The 26135-nt window shown below is 36.4% G+C and overlaps 1 protein-coding gene across 2 annotated transcripts in view; it reads right to left on the reverse strand.

Moving 5' to 3' along the window:
- The window catches only part of MAP3K7 (mitogen-activated protein kinase kinase kinase 7), a 67819-nt gene that overhangs the window by 24576 nt on the left and 17108 nt on the right, over positions 1-26135 (reverse strand). Inside the window, exons 5-12 of one of the 2 annotated variants that reach the window (XM_030859508.3) lie at positions 25416-25554; positions 17011-17135; positions 14594-14722; positions 12229-12359; positions 10564-10645; positions 7756-7886; positions 6963-7092; positions 4294-4374 (exon numbers count right to left, since the gene is read on the reverse strand). In XM_030859508.3, the coding sequence (XP_030715368.1) occupies positions 4294-4374; positions 6963-7092; positions 7756-7886; positions 10564-10645; positions 12229-12359; positions 14594-14722; positions 17011-17135; positions 25416-25554 (948 nt within the window). The remainder of the gene's footprint in view (positions 1-4293; positions 4375-6962; positions 7093-7755; positions 7887-10563; positions 10646-12228; positions 12360-14593; positions 14723-17010; positions 17136-25415; positions 25555-26135) is intronic. The other variant, XM_030859509.3, reaches the window with a different exon arrangement.

Here is a 26135-nt window from a genome sequence, read left to right on the forward strand (position 1 = left end):
GTTATATTTCCGTCCTGATGGAAAAAGCATAGCGGTGCCCAGGTGTCTCTGCACAGCATCTCGGCCTCCAGCTGCCCAGCATTCTGCAAGGTCCTCACCACTCCCCTCCACCCCTGGCCCCCCCACTTAAATTACCTAAGATATTTGAAACTTCTGAAGGAGGAAAACAACACATAGGTATTAGAAAGCTAACTACCCATTTACTTTCTGTTAAATATTATGTTTGGCCTTTTCCATATTCTACTTATTCTACTTAACTATATATTAACACTTACTTTTGGAAAATACCCAATATACAATAGAGCTAAATGTACCTGACTGAAATTAAAAGTGAATGAATAGTCATTAAAATTTTCTCAGTTAAGAGATCTAAATACAGCTGAAATCGTAAGGATTCGTAAAGTTTCTTTTCAGCTTCAAGAATATTATAAACAAGAAATATCAATTAAATTCAGGGACCTGGGCAAAAATATTTTATATATATTAACAAGATTGACTCAAAACATTTGCATATTCAATCTTCTTTATGAAATCCTTAAGAACAGTACATAAGAGAGTACGTAATGCTCTTTGGTCAAAGCATTCTAAAATCCAAGTAAAAAGAGCTGAATAAACAAAAATCCATGATCTTATTAAAGTCTTAAAGGACAAAAAAATAGAAACATTTAAAGCAATCCAATAATATGCCACCCATTCTCTTTTCTTCAAATAAAAGTAATACAAATTAAAATGTACTGGTTGAAAAGGAGAAAGGATTATGCTTTTAAAACTCCAAGTTTTAATGGAAAACATTTAAGAAAGCCTATTTCCTTTCCTGGAAGTCTTATAATGTTCAATAAACAAATGCATTAGAAAACTATAGATCAAATGGTTTAAATTCTGGGCAAGAGACTTCTACATTTACATTAACTTTGCTTAGGTAGCACACCATTATTGGGCAGGACCTTCTTCACAAATGAAGAGTTAGCAAAATGTCATACTCTATTGATAATTTGCTCTTAATTATGTGTCTTGCTTGGTAAAAAGAAGCCAGATCGATCTATAGCCACTCTCTGTGGGCAGGGGAAAGTGGAAAGAAGGGTTATCCATACCAAAGTTTGCCAATACCTCTTTAGAGCCACGGTCAAGGTAGAAGGGGTACAAAATATTGTGTAGTCTGATCCATAGGAAGTCCTGAGGTATTAAAGGTCCATTTCTGCACGACCTGAGAGACTGTTAAATTGATGAATATTGGTGTTAGCTGTAAGTTGCTTGTTCTTCCTCATTTGTTGGTGACAGAGTATATAATAGTGTTGAAAAGCAAGCAAAACACAAGATTTAAATTTGCTGACCCTATGACTAGGTTAGGCATTTTAGTCATTATAAAGATATATTAAAAAAATCTTCAGAGTAATAGTGTGTATTTAAAAACTTTTAAGACTTGGTAAGGTTTTAAAAAATGCAAGAAACAACAAACACTTCAGAAAAGATACATTTGTACACTGCCAATAAATACACATAAAAATTTATGTGATGCTTAAATGAGCACTCCTATTAAAAAGAGGCCGTTTATTCCAAGAGGTACATTAGACAGTATACTGCACTTGGCCAAAGGAAAATATTATTGAAACTACTTATCCAAAACAGATAAGATAAAAAGTACAGCTATATTTAAAAAAATGCTTACAAATGGGATCCAATGCTAATTAATGTCAGTTTGGATATATCAAGAAGTATCTGGTAATATAATCACAGGGCTTGTAGGGAAACCAACCTTGAGGAAAAAAATTCTAGAAGGTATTAAAAAATTGGGGGAATTAAATTTCATCCTCCTTTACAATTAAAATCGCCATGTAAGACATCTGAGATATTCCCAAAGCATGGGTTATATCTTTATGTTTAATTTAAAAATATAACCTAAGAACAAATTAATGTTTAGCTTTTATGTCCAATTGTTTCAATTCCAGTGCTTGCATCCTTTTATTAAAGGAAGTGAAACTGATTAGGTTAATGTTTGAATATCTGGGAAAAAACCCAACAAGAATATTTAATAAAATGTATTACCGAATGATATTTCCATTTGAACAGCATTGTTACTCTGGCAATTAAGAGCAGAATTAAGCTTTTCTGACTCCGTAAGTATCCAATGTCATAAAAAAGCGTCTCCTGGCTGAAGAGCTCACTTAAATTTAATACAAACCCTAATGAAGTGCAAGGCAGAATTATTCTAACTTCTCTGACTCAAACAAAACAAGAGAACATGGATGTAATTTGGCATCAGAAGATCTAGGATGGGATCCTGGCTGTGTGACTCTGGGAAAACCATTCAACATCATCAGATCTAAGATTTTCATCTGTAAAATGGCTGTAATTTTATCTGATAACCTAGTTATAAGACTTACGAAGGTAATTAAGATGATGTGCTTTAAACTACTTTATAGGCCACACAGCACATCTAACCAGGGTTTCTCAACCTTGGCACTGCTGACACCTCCGGCTGGATAATTCTTGGCTGTGGGAAGCTACCTGGGACATTGCAGAGCGTGTAGCAGCATCCCTGGCTTCTGTCCACCATATGCCAGTAGCATCTATTAGTTCTGACAATCAAAAATGTTTCCAGACGTTGCCAAATGTCCCCTGGGGAGCAAATGCACCCTGGAGGAGACCCACTGAGACTACTATTCTTTCTCCTCTTCTCTCTCCCTTGTTATCTTGTACGCCATTGGCTATTTCACCCACTATGTGTGGGTGTATCTGTTCTTAATGCTTACCCATAAGACCGGATTAAGATTATTGTGCCATCTGCCTCAATTTTCCTGATTCCCTCAAACGTTTAAGATAATCACAGCTCAGCAGTATGTATGTTTAAATGTTGCCACTTCTTCAGTCAGAATATTATTCCCTTAAACGTGGGACCTTTCAGTGTAGAGGTAAAATGATCCTAAGTACTTTGCTAATTTTGAAAGCAGCTCATGACTCAATAAATAAAATTACTATGTGAAGAAAGGGTTAACGGTATTCTCTGAATGGCAACAGTGAAAATGTTGTAAAGTAAACCACTTTGATAATTAGAATAAAAGTTAATTACTCTAGAAATAAAATGGTTAGGTATAGACAAAATGGCCCCTAAGAATTGTATAACTTATATTTTACACATATCTGTTATATACAAATTTTACATGTATCATAGTTCCTAGCTGCTGGAGCTCAATAATGGTTTGTTCATTTATATAATAGGCACATATTTACTAAACACTATGTGTGAGGCACTGAGCCAGATACTGCTGGTGCCATCAATAATTAATCACAAAGGCATGGTCTCTATCCTCATGTTTCAGTTTACTGGAGGAGAAAAGAACTACTAGGCATTCAGATATAATCCAATACTATGCTAAAAGCACAATCCCAGGCAAAGGACAGTGTGCTGGAGCATTCACCTAACTACGCCCATGATTGTGTGGGGAAAACTATATTTCCCTGTCAAAATTTCAGGGGAAGAGGTGGAGGAAAACTTAAAGCAGAAGGGTAAATAAATGATGATTTTGATAACATATATTAACCAATACTGAAGATCACATATGCCATTTAAGTTTCTATTGAAAATGGTGATTTAGATGCGTCTGTGAAATGATCACCATAAGAAATAAAAGCAATTTGCCAATATGAGACATGGAGGTACCGTGTGTGAGTTGGGTATAAAAACACGTAATTTGCAAGAAGAGTCAATACACAGGAATCAGAACTGACCGTAATTCTTTGGCAGGATACCAAACAAAACAGCAAATCTCATTTAGTTTTACTTCATTTCTGTTTTCTAGGTTAAGGCAAAACGGTATTTAGCAACTCTTTTCTCAACTTCATATTTCACTTGTTCCCAACAGAAAGAGGCTGGGATAGAATGCCTAGAGGGAGCCCCAAAGTAGTAATGAAGGAAGGAAAGGAGCGAAGGACAACAAATATTTTTAAAGGATTTTTTCCTCTTTCTCCTGGGTGCAAAAAAGGTCTGGGTTCAGCTCTTCTGCTCACTTAAAAGATGAGAGGAACTTGGCAGAATTCTGGACTGGTATTCTCCCTTCCGTGAAAACGTTCACTTTACCTTCGATTTTATCCTCAGTTTTGGAGATGTGAGGTTTCCTGCCAAGCCCACTTCAGTGTAGATAAACGTATACAGTTTTTAATCTGTCTCCCTAATGACTGCATGCAAGGTATCTATTTTCACGTTCTATCAAATTGGAGCAAGAAGCATTTTTTAAGTACCAGGGATCATTATTCCAGTTCCACAGCTATTAGACCGACTCAGGTGGTCTATGATACCTGATATGACGATCTCAGGGACATCCAGAATGTTGCCAAATGAAGCAGTTTTACGGTGGCCCCGTTTAGGCTTGGAAAAGGCTGCAAAAACACATATATACAGTATACATGCAAACAACTACAAATAGTAATAGAAAACGATGAACAAAAACAGAATACTTTCCAAATAGTTATGTTAATAACACTTCATGCAGAATGGCATGCAGAACTATCTAACTTTTCATCCATGCTTAGAAAAGGCGTGATTAAGGAGCAAACAACTACTAATACAAGATGTTTCACATATTGGCTTTAATTAGCAGGAAAAAAAAAATAGGGCCAAGACAAACAAAGCTGCAGGGTAATGAGAAAGCTAGATTTCAAACATGTTCATAGAAATAATCTACCTAAGTGAAACCACTGAAGTACAATGGGGGGGTCTAGGATGAAACTGGGAAGGAAAAGAGGAGTTAAAAAGAGATAAGCTGCCATATTTGTTTTAAATGAACAAACACAGGAATATATGTCCAATTAGGTGTTTCTTGAAGTGTGCTATAAAGTAAAATTCAGTGATTAAATGATAATTACTGAATCAAAGTATGAAATGTTTATGCTTTTATAACTAAATATTTAAACATACTTCTGGTAAACTGAATATTTATTGTAGTTTCCAAAGTTTAGGGTGTATTCCTGCTAAACTTGAAAAGTATTGAAAGGCTGGAAAATATGAACCTTTCAAAGTAAGACAGTTCACCAACGGATGTTCAACCATCTGTTTTACATTTAGGCAGAGAAAGGACAGGGTAATTCAAATGTGTGGTTATCTTTAATCTAGTGAAATAACACTTCTGTAAAGAATACTTATAAACCAGTACCTGACTAAAAAATTGACACGAGCAGATATAAAATTACTGTTATTACATTACAGAGCATTTCCTGTTTTAGGGTAGCAACCACTATTTGGCAGGTCTAACTTGAATGATATTCCTGAAATGAAAAAGGCTGCCGAAGTGTAAGCATGTGTTCCTGTGTACACTGTTCATTGGACACTACGCTGCGACACCCCGACTCCACACAGAAACGCTTGTGACTCATGGAGGCCAGGAAAGCTTGACAGTGGCTGGTGACCTCCATTCAACTTGATCATTTCTAAAGACCCATCTATGTGGCAGAGACTCCTGGTCACCAGCGCAACAGAACCCCAACTTTACTCAGGACAGCAATGCTCCTAGATAAAAGATTGCAGATCCTTCCTTCCCATGGAGGCACAGGGCTCTTCCTTCCCATCTGACCCTAACACTATGGCCAATGACATCTATGTGGGAGTTGTTAGGAGGGACTTCTGGGAATGCTCCTTAAAAAAGCCTGGGCATGAGCCCTTCCCCTAATTCTTGCTTCTTGATGCCAGGACTGTGGATGTGATGACTGGAACTGTAATAGCCATTATGGAGTACAAAGTAACCTTCAGGATGAAAGCCACACAATAGGGATTATGACACAGAGAGACAGAAGAAACCCAGTTACCTAATGATCATGGAGCCTACCTCCAGATTTGTTTGTGTGTGAAAAATAAAGCTTATATGTTAAAGACACTGTTATTTTGGATATTCTGTAATATCTAACTGATTCTAATGCTAACTAATAAAATAAGTGATTAGTTGAAGACAAGTATAGTTAGGATGGTCCTCTGGACAGCTTCTTTCTGAAAAGAGCTTCACACAAAATGAAAATATTCTGTTTAGAAAAAAACCATAAAGACCTAAAAAAAAGAGGACAAAAACAAAAAACCAAACAAATAAAACCCAAAAACCTGGTTAGCTAAGTTAAAAAAAAAGTAGGCTAATACACTTGGAAATATACTTGTATACACATACGTAGTTAAAAGACTAGAGGTAAATACACAAATTGTTTATCTCTGAGTGGGACAATTATGGAAGACTGGTATTTTTATTTGTTTATATTTCCACATTTTCCACAATAGAAATGTATTTGTAATCAGTTCCTCTCCACCCCTGGGGGAATCAGAAAGAAAACAATTTAACCCAGCATTACTAAATGAACCTGGTTAGAAAAGGTTAGAAGTTCACTCAGGTAACAAAACATGTAATTATTTTTGTGCTGACCAGTCTTTCTGACAAAATGGAATACAAATGCTAGTTTTTTCAAGATCAAATAAAATTACCGTGATCTTTTATTTTACAATTAAAAGAATTAATCCTAAACTTAGCTACTTTTGCCACTGAAAGTAGGAGCAGCAGCAGATAGTAAGGCCAAATTATATTTGGATCTGGAGTACATTTTCCTGCTAATTTCAAAACAAAGCATTTGCTATTACTTGAGTTCAGCGCAAAATTCTAGTAGAATCACTCAAAATCCTCCAAAACATCCTGGTTTTGGCAAAATTTCAATTTCTCACTTAGATTTTCAGCTCGTGTTTGAGCTGAATTACATTTGATAAAATTTGTAATTAGGAAGGTATATTTTATAATCCAAATAATTTTACAAATCATGCTTTCCTTATTTGGAATTTGAGACACTTTTTGCTAGAAGCATAGGAAGTATATTGTAAACTAACTTCCTACTTTAAAAAAAATTTAGGACATGCACAAAAAAAACCACTGACATTCCCACTACTGAAGCAATTGAAACTACCATTTTCACTCCTCTTTAGACTTTTATTTTCATTTTACCTGTGGTTGCAGCAATTCTGGCTTCTATTTCAGACATGTCAGCACTCATCCTCTTGCCTTCAGAGGTTGGAGGCAAGCTCTCCACACTGCTCCCACGAGAAGCTCCCAAGCTCAAACGTCCAGATTCGCTCTGTTAAAAATACAGGTCAATTTGAATCACTAAAGCTCTTTATATTTAAAAATCCTGGACAGCCTAGAAGGAGGAATATACCAACTGGGATTCTTAGGGGGTCTGTTCTGAAAGAAATAGAAAGTTTTCAGGGAGAGGGAGCTGTAAGGCTGAGGGAGAACAAGCTGCAGATACTGGCCTTTAGGATACGCTGGTCACTAGAGCTGGGAGTTACATGCCCCAAATATTGGTTAACCTAAATGCATCAGACAAGATGAATAAAATCACTCCTTAAAATGTTTTAAAACCAGTAATAGCAAAAATATAATAAATCTGGATAATATGAAATGAGAGATCTACAACAATTCCTTTAACTGGGGAAGGAATACGCATTTTACATTTGTAACCATCAACCGTTCAAGTTAGGGATCACTGTAAGGCAGGAATTGCACAGGTGGCAAAGGCAGCAATCATCAGAAGAGGAAATGATTTGACTGGTAGTGAATTCTAGGAGAGAATCATTACACATCTCTACTCTTAAGCTTGCCTGTCTGTTTCAGGAACAAGACTCAGGACTTATATAGAGGAAGAGGACAAACAATTAACTTGTTAGTATAATGCTCATGACTACTGGTTAGGTTACCAAAAGATTTTACTTTTTGTTACTTTAGTAACAAAACAAACCTGTTGTTTTGCCTGGTTTTTCAACAATTTTGATTCTAAGCGTTTAATAGTATCATTTGTGGCCGGAACTTGCTCCATATTAGTGTCGCTTTTATTACTGGTATTTGTAGAAGTGATGTCCATGAATGAGCCTAGGAAAGCAGAAACATTTATGACTACGGGTTGGGAATAATACAAAATGCTTCATTCAATAAGATGCAACTTAAATTCTTTTCTAAACTAGCAAGACATAAATAGAAATAAAATTGAAGACTTTTCAAGCTAATGAAGATACCCAAACAAACCCATTTTAAATGAAATTTAAGGATAGCACAAAAAGGGAACCAAAACGCCTAGTCTTCAAATAGTCAAGGATGACTTTTAAGATTCTTAGCCTGAGCTAGTAGAATGGAGTGGCTATTAATCAAGATGGGGAAGACCACGGGAGGAATGACTTTGAAGTGAGCTCAGTTAGGAAATGGTAATTTTGAGTTCCTAGTAGATATCAAGCAAGTAGTTGGATATATGAGTGTGGAGTTCAGGTCTGGGATGGAGCAAAACATTGGCAAATACATGGTATACAAAGCCATGACACTGGATGAGATTACCAAGGAATGAATTTAGATAGATAAGCAAAGAGCCGAATAACTGAGCCCTGAGCACTCTCACGTTTATAGGTTGGGAAGTTGAGGAGTAAACAGTATAGGAAAACATGAGAACAAGTGACCAGAGATGTAAGATGAAACCCAGGCTGGTATGGTATCCTAGAGATCAACTCAAAGTGCTGAAAGAAGTAGAGAGTAGTGAACTGTGTCAAAGGCTGCTGAGAATCAAAAAAGATGAGAACTGAAAAATCATTCATTTAGATTTTAGTAATGTGAAAATAACTGGTGATCTGGACAAGAGCAATTCTGGAGTAGTGGTATAATAAAAGACTGAATGGAGTGGGCACAAGAGAGAATGGAAAGAGAGAAGCTAGAGAAATACAAATACAGACTACAGCAGTCCCCCCCTTATCCTGGGGGAATACATTCCAAGATCCCCAGTTGATGCCTGCAAACTTGGATAGTACTGAACCCTCATATACTGTGTTTTCTCTTATACATATATAACTATGATAAAGTTTAATTTATAAATTAGGCACAGTAAGAGATTAACAACAGTAGCTAACAATAAAATAGAACAATTATAATATACCATAATAAAAGTTACACGAATGTGGTCTCTCAAATTGTACTACCTTATTGTACAAATTTAATACCTTTTCCATCTAACTAAGCACTATCCTGCACCGTGGCTGTAACTTCTGCAGTTTGAGGTGTAACAGCAAAACTAGCACAAATTTCTTTTTCCTTTGTCACAATTTCACAGATAGAAGTTCTTACTGCTGATCTTGGCAACCTCAGCATATGATTTTTTTTTTCTTTCCTTATTAAAGTTGAGAACTTTCACCTTTTCACTTAGAGGAGGCACTTTATGGCTTCTCTTTGACATATCCGAATTGCCAGCATCACTACTCTTGTGCTTTGGGGCCATTATTAAATAAAATAAGGGTCCCTTGAACACAAGCACTGTGATACCTCGACAGTTGATCTGACAACTAAGAGAGCAGGATACACTGAACAAAGGGATGATTCACGTCCCAGGTGGGATGGAGCGAAATTTCATCATGCTACTCAAGATGGCTGCAACTTAAAACTTATGAATTATTTAGTTCTGGAATTTTCCATTTCTGGACCACAGTTGACCAGGGGTAACTGAAATCACAGAAAGTGAAACCGTGGACAAGAGGGGACTACTGTATATATGCTCTGGGAATGATCCCAGCAGAAAGGCTAAAACTGATGATGCAAGAGACAGGGAAGAATTGCTAGGAAGAGCAGATGGGATCTGCCGCACAAAGGAGACAGGCTTGCCTTTGGCTAGGAGCATGGATAGTTCAGCCACAGAACAGAAGAGAGTGCAGAGTAGAGGGGCAGATACAGGCAGTGGGGAGAGTGGGCTGGGGGAGCTTTTTTTAAAAAACATTTATTTATTTATTTGGCTGTGTCGGGTCTTAGTTGTGGCATGTGGGATCTTTTGTTGCTGCGCTTGGGCTTATCTCTAGTTGTGGCACGCAGGCTCAGTAGCTGCGGCACGTGGGCTCTCTAGGTGTGGCTCTTGGGCTCTGGAGCGTGCAGGCTTAGTTGCCCCACGGCATGTGGGATCTTAGTTCCCCGAAAGAACCCGCATCCCCTGCATTGGAAGGTGGATTCTTAACCACTGGACCACCAGGGAAGTCCCTCTACTATCTTTTTTGATGACCACAAACTATGGAGCTGAGGAACTCCTGAACTAAAACACAGCTTCTTAAATAAGAGTCTCTGTAGATTGTTCTACAAAGACCAAAAAGTAGGGTGTTCACGATAAAGGAAATACATTGTTTTATATATATATGTATGTATGTGTGTATATATATACATATGACATATATCTGTTTATATATATGATATATATTTATAATATATATATATTTACAATAATTTCTGATACTATTTGATCTAGCAGTATCTAAGAACTATTTTTCAAATAAAGAATGACATTCACAGCAATATAATATCCAATCTTTTTATATATAACTGCGTAAGAATTTCAAGACTTGGAAACAGGTCTTCAGCAACTCTTTAATCTGGGTACCTGCATGAAGAATGGTGCACCTGGAAATTCAAATTGAAGTCAATCTGCAATTAAAATGCAAGTGAGGACATCATTCATTGCTTCTTGATTATAACTTCATGGGAATAGAGACACAAAAATTTAGGTTATTACTGTTCTACTCTATCCATTTACCTGTACTGGTGGCAGAGTTGCTCTGTCCTTCATCTGAATACTGGCACGGGTATTGTAACGGCTCATCTGCTCCTGGAAAGTACTATATATATAAAAAGTAAACAACAATTTAAACTTTCTTTAATACAAATTAAATCTTGTGAAAACTAACTTAAAAGGTACATTTTAATTACTTCCTTTTTGAGATTTGAATGTAGCAAAAATTGCTGCTTTATTTTCACTAAGGGATACACTGAATTTGTAAATACCTAAGGTTTTGATTTTACAAAGACAATAATGTGCTACTCTTCTGAATTTCAACTATTATCAATGCCATGTATCTACCTACATATCTATCAGATAGATAGTCTAGATAGTCTTAAAGAAAACTGCCAATATTCCTCTAGAGGAACATATGAAATACAGTAGTATTATTCCTCATAATTAAATGAAACATATTTATGTTCTCACAGCAGTGATGTAAACCTCCAAATTGTTGAAATGACTTAGTCTGACAACTGAAACGGTATGTCATAATTTGTTAGAACCTATATTTTAAATATCAAGGATTATGAATGTCCCTCTATGAACTAGAGATAAAATACTGGATATATTTGTCGAGTGAAAATTAGAATTTCGGGAAAAAAAGGAAGGTTTTCTCCTCAAATTAGACAAAGTACATAAAAGCACAGTTAAAACGTGAACAATTTATGTAACCCGAAGTTTTAAGGTATTTGAGCTCTCTTCTTATGAACGTTATCTTCAGGTCCTAGGATTCTATATATAGCTAGTATCCAAATATGCAGTTAAGCTTTAATCAGATTAGTTCAAGCTGGTTTGCCTAAGTTATTTTCATTAGAATGAAAAAACTAAATTTTTGGCCATTTAGGAAATTACTTAATCTATATTTAAAGAGATTGAAAGATTCTTCTACTTAGCAAATTGTTCTGAAATTAGGCACTTTCGTAAGTACATAAACTTTTTAAAGTCAAGGTACCACTCGATAGATTTGTTAGTGCACCAAAAACCAGAGGCCTAAAATTATTCAAATAATTCTAAGTGTTTGATTTATAGATTAGGAAATTCTAATAATCATTTAAAACGATCCTTCTAAATTCCAAAATTCTACAGAGCCTAGAAGAAAGTTTAACTTTTTAACGGCAAATGAAAAGCTGAAAATATGCAATGAAAAACCAAAAGGTAAAAATTACTTAGATAAACGTGTCTGGGAATGAAACCTCTCTACTGCACTACATAAATGACTGCTTGATAAAGATCTCTACTAAAGAAAATTTAAAACTTAGCAAGTATTAGAGCCATAAAATACCTAAGTCCTGTAAAGGCTTCAGAGATCACCTAATTCAACTTCTCTCACATTACAGATAAGGCAACAGGCCGAGAAACAAACACATCTGTCCACTAAGTTGAGCAGAAGGAAAAAGCACGTCCAGAAACCTAGTCTTGCCATCTTTTAATTATAAAGAACTAGTTCTTTTTCTTTTTTTTTTCAAAAGAATGTTTCCTCCTCTGATTATATGAGTAAAGAACACCCATTCTAACATGGAAAATACAGATAAGTATGAAGCAAAAAAAGAACAATACTGTCCCTTTACTTTAAAACCCCATTAAAAGTCAGTATATATAAAATTCCCTTAAACCCAAAGCCCCTCAAAAGAAGGATTATACCCGCATCAAGTGAGTCATTATTTTCACAATTTCCTCCATTGAAGGGCGCTGAGAAGGATCTTTAGACCAACAACGAGTCATCAGGCTCTCAATGGGCTTAGGTAAATTTTTGATCAGTGGTGGTCGAGTACCTACAATTGAAAATTAGAGGAGTGGAGAAAAGAATGTATTTACTCAAAGAATGGTGTAAGTTTTTTTTAAATATGCATTTCTGAAGTGTTATTTATTTTACAGATCTTGTAATTTAAGATTTTTTTAGGAGGACTAAAAGTACCTTTTTTTTTGTCCTTTGGATTAACATTATATTTTCATAAAACAGAAGCTACACCTTTTGAGAAGCCAAATTAAAATTTTATATACATTATGACTGAAAGTTAATAATACTTCATTTGCTATAAACACTCTTTTAACAAATAATAATGGCTTAATGTGTATTTTATTAAGAATAAAATGGTGGCTTGAGGTAATCTTATTTGAACTATATTTTCAGATTTATCGTAACAATTTCAAATGTGTTTGACAAATCATCTTCCATATGTCAAAAGTCATCAACTACGGTGTTATACTCACTGACCTCCAAATGGTTCTTTTGTGGGAGACGGGTCTTAGGGTTGCTGTGAATCAATCATTTCACAAGCTGAAAACTGCCAACTTTTGTGTAATTAACAAGACTGTAATATCATTAGTAAGGTCCCTAACTTAAAGAAGGTCTCAAGTATAATGAAATCTTCGTAAATTTATCAATTAATAAGTTAGTTCTTTTATTCCTTACTTCATGGACATTCAATTAGTTACTGACAACTGACAGAAAAAGAAAACAAACTGTCCTGTTCAATGCTCTAGCATTCTCTACAATGACAAGAAAGGTAGTACAATGAAAGGTAGCATAGGAAACTGGTAAACACATTTGAGATTACTCAGATTACTGCCTGACATGTCTATGAATGATCAAAATAGTGAGGCATATATTTATTTCTATCACATGTGGAACAGTGTTTTAAAAATGACATTAATCAGAATAATTATAATCAAGTGATAGAAATTAAACAACAGAGAGTGATGTTAAAAGTTAGAAGGTTAAGCAATTTCCCTTCATGAAAAGTTTATTTTCCCAAAGCAGCTGGGAAGTAACTTGATTAATGAGGATATATTCTAATATCATGAGCGGTCAGAAACATTGTAACTACAGGCATAAAAGGAATAGGAGGGATGAAAGGACACTGTGTCCATAAATCAATATAACTTAAAAATATGGGCATTTGAGCCGGAAAGATCCAGATTTAAATCCCAACAACACCACTTACTAATCTTGTGACCTCAGTCAAGTTATTTAACTGCTCTAGGTCTCAGTTCCCTAATGTGTAAAATTGCAAAGTGAGGCAATAATAGTACTCGCCTCATAAGAATGAACGAGAAGATAAAAAGAAAGACTCTGTGAAGCACTTTGTGTTTTGCCTTAATAAATAGCTTAAGTAACAACACTTATTACAGTAAGTCCCCTACATATGAACCTTCAACTTGCGAAGTTTCAAACATATGAACATGCGTTCCATCAACGTCAGGTGTGAGTGAAATTGCAGCTTGCCCTCTGTCTCCTATTGCTGACGGTCCCTCAGCTCTGCCATCTCCCACCTCCTCTCCTTCCTCCAGTCAGTAACTCTTCTTGCCTGTTAACTTGATGCCAGCCTCCGTATGCCAGCTGTTGTACTGTACTACTGTACTTTTCAAGATACTGTACTATAAGGTTTAGAATGTTTTCTCTACTTTTTGTGTTTTTTATGTATTATTTGTGTGAAAAGTGTTATAAACCTATTATAGTACAGTACTACATAGCTGACTGTGTTAGTTGGGTACCTAGGATAACTTTGTTGGACTTATGAACAAACTGGACTTAAGAACGTGCTCTCAGAATGTAACTCGTTCGTATGTAGGGGACTTACTGTATTATGCTTTGCTTTCTCTCCTCAATGAGACACTTGCTTCCTAAGGAGAAAAAGGCAATAGCTCCCTAATTATCTGAACCATGTGAGAGATTTTAATTTAATCTTTAAATTTTATTTTTTCCAAGAGAGTCCAGTCCAGTGCTTCTCTGTCCCCTCTAGAGAGCCAACCGAGGTAGTTGGCTCTGGCTGTCTACTGATGGCCTTTCCCTAATGAGCACAGCCAGCAAACCTTCTCAGCTTTGTGCAAAGCCAGGACTGCTCCCAGCCCTTGCCCGTTTTTAGAGTAGGGGGGAGGGCTGGAGACTGGTAATAAGAAATTGTATATTTTAATATTAGGGATAAATGGTCTTCTTTGGGGGAGAAACAATTTCCAAATAGGAATAAAATATATAAAATATATTGAAGAAAAAAATTTCACAAACCATTATGAACAGCCCACATGATACGGAAAGCTGGGCCACCAATTTCATCAAAGGGTTTCCGACGTGTTATCACTTCCCAGAGGATAATACCCCAGCTGAAGACATCACATTTTTCACTGTAATTGCTACCTAGAAAAAAAAGGTAGTAACGTTTCAAGACTTTTTCCCACATGACTAACAGAAGCAACTGCTTTCATAAACTTTAAGAATGAGCATCATGTACAAAAACAAGAGAATGCCCCATGTAGAGCTGAGAAATTACTCTTTCTGAAGACCTCAAGTCTTTGCAATAAATACATTTTTAAAATGAGTTAAGTATTAATAATGCACTAAAAAATCCACTTTAGAAAGCTGGTCATTTTTTACCCTCTCATCAAGAAACAGACCTTATCTTTTATTTATTTAGACTTATATTTTCTCTGGGGCAAAGTATAAAACATTTGTACACTCCTTTCTATAATTTCTTAATCTTAAATATTCTTCTCCCATTCTCTTGATGCTACTATCAAAGCAGAAAAAATTTCTAATCTAGTGTTAAGATTTTCTTTTCAAAATATCTGGTGAGATAAAATTATTAATTTACAAACTTAAAAAGTTGTAAGCAGGAAAAACTATGAATACAAATTTACAGTAAGCAGATTATGCAGCAAAATATATATGATTACTAAGTTGGCTGGTGAATCAGCACAATTAAATAGCCAAACAAACCCCCCAAACCCACGAACAACCCACTATAACAGTGACCAATTATTACAGCAATAGCTATGCATGTACTTTACAAAGGCACTAGGCAGTGCACTGTAAGAGTTACAATGACTTTACAATCTGATTTGGGCTACAGGTGCTGACATCTTTCAGAAATGAAGAAATCTACATAGGCTAACAGTCTGAGCTTTGTTGCTCTAAACAATTAACAGCAACTTTTATTTCTAGGTTCTTTTGTATAAACAAATCTTTCGGCTCTCCATACTACAGTAATAACTGTGTTATTTTAACTCAAAGAAAGGCACATGAAATAAACAAATAATTTTAAAACAATGCCAATTATATGCATTCTGTATACAAACTTGAAAACAGGCGGCATTATTTAATTTTATATAATTTAACACTTGCTTGTCCACTAACTTTTTAACTGAATTTTGTGGCAAAATAGCTCCACTCAAGTGACCAGCTGCATAGCAAATTTTTTTCTCTTGGTGGCTAAAAACAAAGAACAAAAAATTTTAAATTCATCAAAAATAAGTCAAAATCAGAATCTGATTACTAAATGTTTCTGAATTTTATGGGCTTTCATACTTCCTAACATATGAATCACACATCTTCAGTTCAACTTTTCTCATTTAAAAGATAAGTTGATGTTTTTATATAGACACCTCATATGCAATTTATGGACCACTCTTTTAGAACTTCAGTAAGACACAGAGACGTAAAACAAAGTAGGCATAAGCTTATCCTTTACTTAAGGTCCTTAGTATCTTTACTTGTGGTCCTTGCATTCTTTCTAAGGCATGCTCATTTAAACTTTAAACTGCTAATTCTTAATCGCTAGGAAACCAACACAAAGCACAGTAGATCCTCATTATTCCCAGTATTGTTCTACAAAGTTGCTGTGAACCTTGAATTAGTGAACACTGAATCATCTGCTCCTCGAGGGAATTACAGGGTTGGGCTCCTATACTGATCAGTTGACATTTTTGTCAACTGATCAATACATAACCTTGTTTTATGTGTGTTTCTGTTCAAAACACCTCATTTAATATAAATTGTTGATTCATTAATATTGAACTCATGGCCAACAGCACAGTAATTCATGCCTGAATGAAGATTAGCTAGCACATGTATTTTCTCTGTAAGACACATCACAGCCTTCTGATACTTAGGAACACTAGAAAGCACTTCAATATTACTCGTAGAGGCCATTTTAAATGGTGAAATCATCAACACAAAGCACAAAAAAAGGAAAAAAATGAGGCACTAAATACATCACAGAAGTGATAAAATATAAGAACTGATACAACAGGGCAGAGCATTGCCTTGTTTGACCTCAGCTGGGAAGGTGTGTGTTGGGTGACTAAATTTTCCCTGCTTTGTTCATGTCTGTGAATAACTATGAAAGAATTATGAGTACTGATTTTAGGATACAAGTAGGCAATTTTGCAGTTATGGAACCTGAGAATGAGGATCAACCGTACATATGCTTGAACTTCATAGAGGGTGCTAGACAACTTAAATCTTGCTGTGAGACTCAAGATCTAAGGCTATATTTATTTAATACCTCCTTAGACTTTAGTATATATCTTATAATTATATACTATGCAGAAATAAAAGCATGGAAACAGGGCAAAGCCATAAACACACTGGATTTACATGGAGTAATAAGGCAGATTATCAGTCACATCATGCTTTTGCCATTTTACCTTCAAAAACTTCAGGTGCCATCCAAGCAGCACTCCCCTTATTATTGGTCATGTGTGTCTGAATGTCACAGGCTGTACCAAAATCACAGATTTTTAAGACTGTCCCCCCTGCAACCAGCAGCAAGCTGTTTTAAAAAATAAAAGGTTATAAGACCAATATTTGATTCTACAATAAAAGAAGAGACATTTGTGGAAACAGAAAAGGTTAAGCAAAATGTCACCATTCAACTTCCGTGAAATGTTACCCACTCACCTATAACAGCTTAATAATACAGAGGAATATCAGCAAAAATTGACCTTAACCTAGTTCTCTTAGGGAGACTGCTAGACCCAAATTTTGATGTCTCCATTTCTATCTCCATAATTTTTCGTGACTATGCTTCTCTGTGGGCCAAAATAAAACATGGGGTTTAAAAAGCATCTAGCAAGTGAACATTATGGTGTCCTGAAATGGGAGTGGATGTATATCAATACTTTCATAAATTGTTCACCCCCTATACTTAACCTTAACCAGTGTTTTTCAAGCTACAGGCAGAAACCTAGTCACAAAATTCTAGATCACTGATCTGGAAACCTACATCACAAAACTAATTCAGTAGACTATGACAGCATTTAAAAAATAAAATAGAAAATATCAAAGTGCATCACAACTACTAAGATTAAACATTGTTTCAGGGAAGTTCAGTTTCAGTTCTATATACATTAATATGTACACACGATAGATTGTCAAGTATTTCTTACTGTGGATGATGGTCCTGAAGTTTGCAAACCTGCTTTGCTCACCTGCTTTGCAGTGAGCAGAAAAGAGTCTTTAGCCTAACATAGCAAGACTGGTTAGCTGTTCACTGACCCTATTTCCTTTCTTCTCTGGGTACATTTCTTAGCCATCTGCGCAATTACGTATGGCTATATGACAATTCTAGTCAATAGAATGTGATGTACTTCACCTCCAAGCCCGGCCCATATGAACTCTCACATATATAAACTCCTTTTCCTTTCCCCATATGTCACTGAAGGCACAGGATTCTGAACTACAAGACAGGAGGAATCTGGGATCCTGACCCACCATGTGCATCAGGAACATTTACTTTGGACTTTACGAGCAAAACCCACAAACTTTGTACTTTAAGCCATGAGACTTCAGGGCTTATATAACAGCATCACTGTAACCAATATGAGAAATGGTATTGAAATGGGTGTTGCTATAGTAAAAATCTAATATATTTGGTGTTGGTTTAGCAGTAGGCAGCAAGAACACTGAAAGTGGAAGCTGGAAAGAGAGAGATCCATGTAATGACGTGGCAAAACATTTGGTAAAATTTGTCTCCTGTGATAATTTGTGGCTTTAAAGGACTGGAAAAGCTGACTTCTTCGACTCCAAACAGCAGGAAATAAGATTCACAAAGGCCCATTAAGACAGCATTGCTGCAAAGAACAAATTAAGAGAAAAGTACTTCCCATCTCAGTTTCATGACTTCAAGTTGCCTCCATTTAGTTGAGAAAAGGCACTGAGGCCGGGAATTCAATAAACCAGGCTCAAGATTTTGTCTAAGAAAGAACTGTGGTAGTATTAGTCACAGGAACATGGAACTGACTGGAACCTGAGGGATCAAAAGCCCGCGTCTGAGGAAATTATACTGCCAACGGAACCACAGGCCTGGAATAAAGATGCTTCTGACTGTCGTACAATGCCCTCGGACCCCAGATGTGCAGAAGCAGGAAGCAGGCTATGAAAGCTGGACAGCTTCTGAGGAGAGTATATGGCCCAACACCTACTCCTGACACTGCTACAGAGAATGGACAAGGAGAAGCTTACTAAAGGGTGAAGCTAGGAGTCACAAGCAATGGAAAAAGGAGTTCCTCTCCTAGGGCAGGATCAGAGTCTGATCAAAAGACAAACCTCTCACAACTCCAGGGCAGAGGGACCAGAAAATGCAGGACTTCATTGCTACAGACCAGTAGCTGCTGTATGTTTCTGTTGTTTCCTTTTCCCAATGGAGCCTTTTACTGATGGGCCTCTCTTCTACTGTTTTGTGTGTGTGTACGTGTGCTGGGAGGGGTGAGGTGGGGGGTGACAGATAACTTTTCTTTCTAATTCATTTGTTTCCAGACCGTGAGCAGCTGCATCCAGACCTGCTGGAGAGGACCACACAGCATCCTGAGATCCTGGACTGTGAGCCAGGTGGTGACTGCAAGATGTCTAACTGGCAAAGGGCAGTAAGTGGTTCTACTTGTGTGGTAAGAGTAGTAGAAACCACATGCAGATGTGGCTGGGACTGACCAGCTGCTCACCAAATCCATCCCTTCTTCCTCTGGAGAACAGAAGACATTTCCCAACCTCTCTTGCAGGTAGGTGTGGCTAAGATTGAGTTGTGGCCACTGGTATGTGGGTAGAAGGGACGGGTTCACTCCATGGGTCTGGCTCCACAAAGCTCTCATACATCAGCTTCATTCTCTTTACCTGCTGGCTGAATGCAGAGGTCCCCAAAGTCCTGGAGGATGGCAGAAGTACAAGATGGAGGGAGCCTAACTAGGCCCTTGAATGACCATATGGAAGGTCATCTGTCAAACAGGAATATGTTTTGGATTTCACCTGAGTCAGAAATAAATTTCTGCTGTGATAAGCCTCATGTTGGCTATAGCAGCTAGTGTTAAAACAACTACTATACTCAGCTATCAGAGTCTCTTAGGGAACTGGTACTCATAGTCTTAGGTTTTCCATATCCCAATGCAATTTGGTACTCCTTTAAGAACTGAAATATATAAAGCAATCTGAAAGTGTAAAAAGAACCATGAACACAAAAGATAATTTTTATTAGCTTATTATTATTAAAAATTAATTATACATTTAAAAATGTATACATTTTGCATACAAAAATGTGTACATCATTACCTAAAAGGCTTATAGGCATGTGGGTTATTCTGCAAACCAGAAGAAACAATTCTTTATTTTGAATCCCTTCCAACCATCTTCTCTTAAATGCAAAAGAGGTACTACTGTTTTATATAGCCAACGTTTATTTTAATGTATGTTTACTGACTTTATTTCACTATTCCTTCTTGAATCTTATGCTCACCTTATGTAATCATTTTCTTTCTTCCCCAAACACCTTTAATGAAGGTCTACTTACAATAAATTCACTCAGGTTTTGTTTCACAATATCTTAAATGTAATTTAGGGCAGGTACACAATTCTGAGTAGAGAGCTATTTTTTCTCAGCTCTGTGAAGTTATGATTCCAGTCCTCTAGCTTCCATTGTTGGTGTTGAAAAGTATACTTCAGTCTAACTGTCAGTCCTTTGCAGGTAATCGCTTCGCTGATTGAAAAATCTCCCCTCTGTTTTTGCTGTTCTGTAGCCTCATTATGGTGTGTCGTAGGGGAGATTTCTGCTTAGAATTCGTATCTTTTATTTGGAAAATTCCTGGCTAACCCCTCTTGAATTAGTCTCTCCCCATCCTATTTTCTTTTATTGGAATTCTAATTCTATGCTGTTAGTCCTCCCTTTCCTTCTCTCCATGTTCCTTAACCTATCATTTTTTTCATTTATTTGTCTGTGTTGCATTCTGGGTAACTGCAGATATATCTTACAGCTCACTGAATCTCTTGTCACCTATTTCATATCTGCCATTTAAAAATTTTAATTATTTCTAAATGTTTTATTTAGTTCTTTTGGTCATGTTGATAGTTTTCATTCCTTGCACATTTTAATTCCTTCATTTCTGTAAATAATTTGAGCATATATATTTTATCCTCCATATTTGATAATTCCAAATATCTGGAGTCTTACTATTTGACGGCTTTATTCCATTTTGTGTTTTTTTTTTTTTTTTTTGCGGTAAGCAGGCCTCTCTCACTGTTGTGGCCTCTCCCGTTGTGGAGCACAGGCTCCGGACGCGCAGGCTCAGCGGCCATGGCTCACGGGCCCAGTCGCTCCGCGGCATGTGGGATCTTCCCGGACCGGGGCACGAACCCATGTCCCCTGCATCGGCAGGCGGACTCTCAACCACTGCGCCACCAGGGAAGCCCTCCATTTTGTGTTTTTTATGCTGACTTTTACTCATGGTAACTTGCATCCTTATGGGTGTGGTAATATCTACTGTGGCTTCATATTTGATTGATCTTAATCTGGAAAAATCCTAAAGACCTGAATTGAAAGTATATGACTTTAAAATAGTTTCAGTCACCCTGAATGCCCTGAGACACCACCAATTCCAAAGCACTTTTAACCTGTCCTGTTGGGATTTTTTTGATTGGGCAAGTAGAGTAGATTCAAACTCACAACAGCATGAGGGGAGACTCTCAGTTAAAAAAATAAAAGCTTGTCTAGTCAGAAAACGGATTTTTTTTTTTCTAGTCAACTTTTCTTTTAGTTCTTCCGTCCAAGATACTGAACTTAGGCAGAGGTCTCAGTTCTGCTCCCTCACCTGGTGCACAACAAAGGGTCTGCATCCCGTTAAACAGAAGCCGTTAAAATTTGGGCCTCTACATTCTTGATACTGGCAGAGGCTCACAGGAGAGCCCTTGGCTTCCCACTCAGGGTTCAGTTCTCTCCATCTTTTGGCTTAATGATTCCCTTATTTTCTTCTAAGATCACCTACGCATGTAAAAGGATGTTTGTTGTAATATGTAGCATCTCTGGGTGCTTGCTGTAGGATGTTTTTTCAGTTTATCTGGTTTGCCATATTGCTGGAGTGTCAAAATTCTTATCATGTGAGTATAAGAGTCCAAGCTATCCCTGTGAGCACACACAGGATATTAGATTTTAAATGCATACATATCATGGCTTAAATTTCATGTGCTTCTCAAAACAAGGTATGTAATTTTGCCAATATATTAGTGTATGCTGGGATAAGTGGCAGGGAGCCAACAGAGCCCCGGGGTTAAAGCCAGCACATCTCCCTGGACCAACATTTTTACTCAACTCTAAGTATCTTTAACATCCTAACAGTGACTTCAAAACAAATTGCATTAACACAGGAAGTCAAATGCAAAATTCTTACGTAACTTTCCTTAAGAAGGCTTTTTAAGCTTTGTCCCTACTCTCAGACTTACTCAGGTTATATACATCATAACTTTGTTCTGGGGGGTGGGGGGGTATGGAGGAAAGCTGAGAAGCACCAATTTAGGAATTTAGGGCCTTACAGGGCCTGACAAAAATGTCAACTGATTCGGCAGCATGGTATTTTCTAAAAACAGCTCTATAAATTAAATCTTCCCAGTCTAAGACTGCCCATCAGGCCAAGAAGAGTTTCTATTTTAATAACTCACTTTACTTAAGAGGTAGTAAGTAATATTATTTATCCATTAAAAATAAAGAGGTAAATATCTGTATATAGTAATATGAAAAAAAAGTCCCAGTAAGTGAAAACAGCAACATTATGTATAGTGTAATCTATGCATGCTTAAAAAACAAAACAGTGCTTATCTCTGAGGATTGGAAATGGGAGGCAGAAAAGACTTACTTTACATTTTTAAAAATAACATATACATAATTAAAGAAAGTAAAGTAAAAATGAACAATATAGAAGAAAGAAAACAACTATCCTTTTTTTTTTTTGTGGTACACGGGCCTCTCACTGCTGTAGCCTCTCCCGTTGCGGAGCACAGGCTCTGGACACGCAGGCCCAGCGGCCATGGCTCACGGGCCCAGCCTCTCCGCGGCATGTGGGATCCTCCCGGACTGGGGCACGAACTCGTGTCCCCTGCATCAGCAGGCGGACTCCCAACCACTGCGCCACCAGGGAAGCCCTATCCTTATTTATTTATTTTTTTTCCCTATCCTTATTTTTAATGTCCTTATTTTGAAGATGTTTCTAAAAATGTTCAATCCCAAAACCATTTTTATGTTTAGAGTATGTGTGTGTGGTAAGAGTATAACCCTATCTTGATTAAAATGACCCAATAAAAGATTTCCAGAAAATTTTCTGAACTTAAGATTCCAACTCTTCTAGGTGCTATATTATGCAAATATAATCACCAAGTAGCATACTCTTATTCAGGTTTTCCTTTTGATGACAAACAGAAATAAAGATGGGTAATATAATTTGCATCATCACATTGTAGCAATATTCAACATCGGGTTGGGGATTCATTATAATTACAGTTAATAAATTCTTTGTATATAATTTTGTTACAAAATTCTAACTGGAGAGATTACTTAGAAAGTTAGTTTTCTTTTAGTCCAACATGACTAAGATAAGCCAGATAAACTACTATTCACATCTCCATAATGCTACAAATACTTCTATGACAATTTAAGTGGAAAGAATGTTAAATGCAAATTACATGCACTTCAACAAACAAACAATTTTTCCTTGTTTCATTGTTGTTAAGTTCTTACTACTTTTAACCCAAGATAAGAATTCTGTAACTGACTTCCTTGTTTCATCCTGGTACATTCAAAATATCATAATAATTTTTCTGAATGACTTTTATATTATTATTGCTACAATTAGTACTCCTTTACTCATAAGACTTTGGATGAACTTGCAAAAGATAAATAAAACAGGGGCACTAGTGCAAGTTGATACTGTATAAAACACCTAACCACATCATCAGGTCCCTTCTTTATATGCCATTCTGAGGAACTCTTCCTGACCACAGAATCAAAAGGTTTTCCAGTGACAATAAGATACAGTACATGTATTTGTATATACAATTATATATGAAAGCAGTCATTCCAAATAATTTTCTTTTCCCCAGTACATTCTGAAAAATCAATTCTAATTCTAAAGCCCAATTTGTATGCTGGGTGCCCCACAGGAAATGTGCAACACTACAGGATGAGTCCAACCATGAGGATGCCCAAGAGAAATTAATGACCTAGACAGACCAGACCTCTTCTAAATATGTTAATGGTATTTATTAGCAAAAGGAGAGTCCCCATCTGTAGATGATTTTGGTAGGACGTATCTGGTCTGTCTAAATACGTCGGTTAAATAAACCTAACATTTACGGATTTATGGGGTATGGTTGGATGGAGAATGGAGGTAGCTGTTTAAGCTGTGTAATTATGGAATATAAAAGATGTTAAAAAACAAAAATAACTTTTTTGTGAGATATTTTAAAGTATATTGTTTAATAATTCTTCAGTTATTCCAAAGCCAAAAAAGCCCTAATGCAGACGGGTGACTTTTGGGAGTTGCATCTAATGGTTTCTGGCTCGTCCAGGAAAAGAATGCTTTGTCTGTGCCTGATTACTTGCTTGTATCCTTTAAATCAGCCAATTTGTTGCTGGATAAGAGCTATGATTTTCATGAGTTTGCTTTGATAATTCAACTCTTTTAAATGGGGTGGGGGAGGTGGGTATGGAGGATACAGTCTCTAAAACTAGGAAAAAAAAAGTGCTTTCTTCTTTACTACACAAGACAGGTAGCTGCAACAACAACCTTAGGAGTCAAGTCAAAAAAATACAAGTATCATAAATCTAGGGCTTAAACATTATTTGACCAGGGACCTGGGGAAAGGGAAATCAGTTTAAGCTTGGAGGTGGAAATAAGGTACACTAGCGAGAACAGTGATTCCAAGAGTTGAAACCTATGTAGAGTGTATCAGGTTAGACAGGAGAGTGAGAAGTTATACCCAGAAGGGATGCTTTAATGCTTTAAACCAGCATCAAGAGAATGGAATACTTGAGACTGATTTCCTAGGGGATACCTCTTATCTGAGGACTGATGTGGTGGCCAGGGGTAGAGGGGAAAGAGCATACGGGGACTTTTTACTTTCTCACAGGTGGACAGAGAAGAAAAAAATTAGAGAGAAATGGGGACAAAAATATGTATGTTTTCTTTAATTGTGTACCCACAGAAACAAAAAATCCACAAAATTTTAGCCTTTAAAAATATTTATGTAGGGAATTTTGAAGTTCTTTCAAAGTCCCAGAATCCTCAATAAGGAGAAATCCAGAATATTTTCAATTTCTACTCAGATGTGCCAGCAATGCCCTTTGCCTTCCTCTGAAAAGGCAAATAATAACCACTCTGTATATTTTTGTGTAATGTCGACATTGCGCTTATTAGGGATAGAGTGGGGAACAAGACAGACTTGTCTCTGCTCACATGGAACTAACTATTTAGGGAAAACAATACATACCGTGGACACAAAATAGGACTTACAGACTAATAGATTCTAGAATTATGCTAATCTAAGGTAGAAGTTATTAAAAATAAAAATTCAACTAAAATAAAAATGCCACTAAAGACAACATTCTAAAATGCAAGCTTAGATAAATGACTAAATGATGAAGGTGAGTTAAAAGTAAACAATCTTAAAAAAATAAAAAACAAACATTCTTGAGCAAGCCAAAGGGGATGAGAGAAGAAAAACTGATGTGCAACGACCAGCTTAAATTAGGGAGTGGGTAGGAGATGGCAAGAGAGAGAGACACCACATTATTAGAACTTACTTTGGTGGTTTCAGGTCCCTGTGAATTAGAGCTTTGGGTTGCATGCTATGAAGATAAGCCACTCCTTGGGAACACTGTAAACACCAACTCATTGCGTGGGCAGCAGTGTAATATGGCAATGGTTCAGCACCATGCAGCACTGCAAAAGAAAGGCACAAACTAAAAAGAATTTTATTGCATATAACAAAAGACACAAGGTGAATGCAAGCACTATCAGAACACACGACTGGGTATTTTCCTACACATGCTGCCATTGGTCCTGCTTTTCATTCTTTTCCGAATAAAAAGATGGAAATAGTTAATGATTTAAAATGGATAACTACCACATAAGTACCTAACATTTAATAAGATTCCATTAACTGTTATACATACATTCAAGTAAAATTAATATACATTACCAGGTTTTTTCATATTGACAGATGCAGTCTTTCACACAATACTATAAATTATAAGCAATGTGATGACATACTACTATAAGAGAGATACAGAGAAATACTATGGAAGGAAACGAAATGTGCATCAAGATGTTTACAATTATCCTTTCTATAATGGCTAAAAACTAGAAATAGTTCAACCAAATAAAACATGGGAGTATCAGATAGCCATTAACAATGATGATCACATGAGCAGTAAATATAAGTAAAAGTTTATATAAAATAATGTTAATTAAAAAAATAAAATGCTACAATTTATTTTATATAAATGGTGTGACAAGAGACT

Source organism: Globicephala melas, chromosome 14, assembly GCF_963455315.2.
Source record: "Globicephala melas chromosome 14, mGloMel1.2, whole genome shotgun sequence".
Lineage (NCBI taxonomy): Eukaryota > Metazoa > Chordata > Mammalia > Artiodactyla > Delphinidae > Globicephala > Globicephala melas.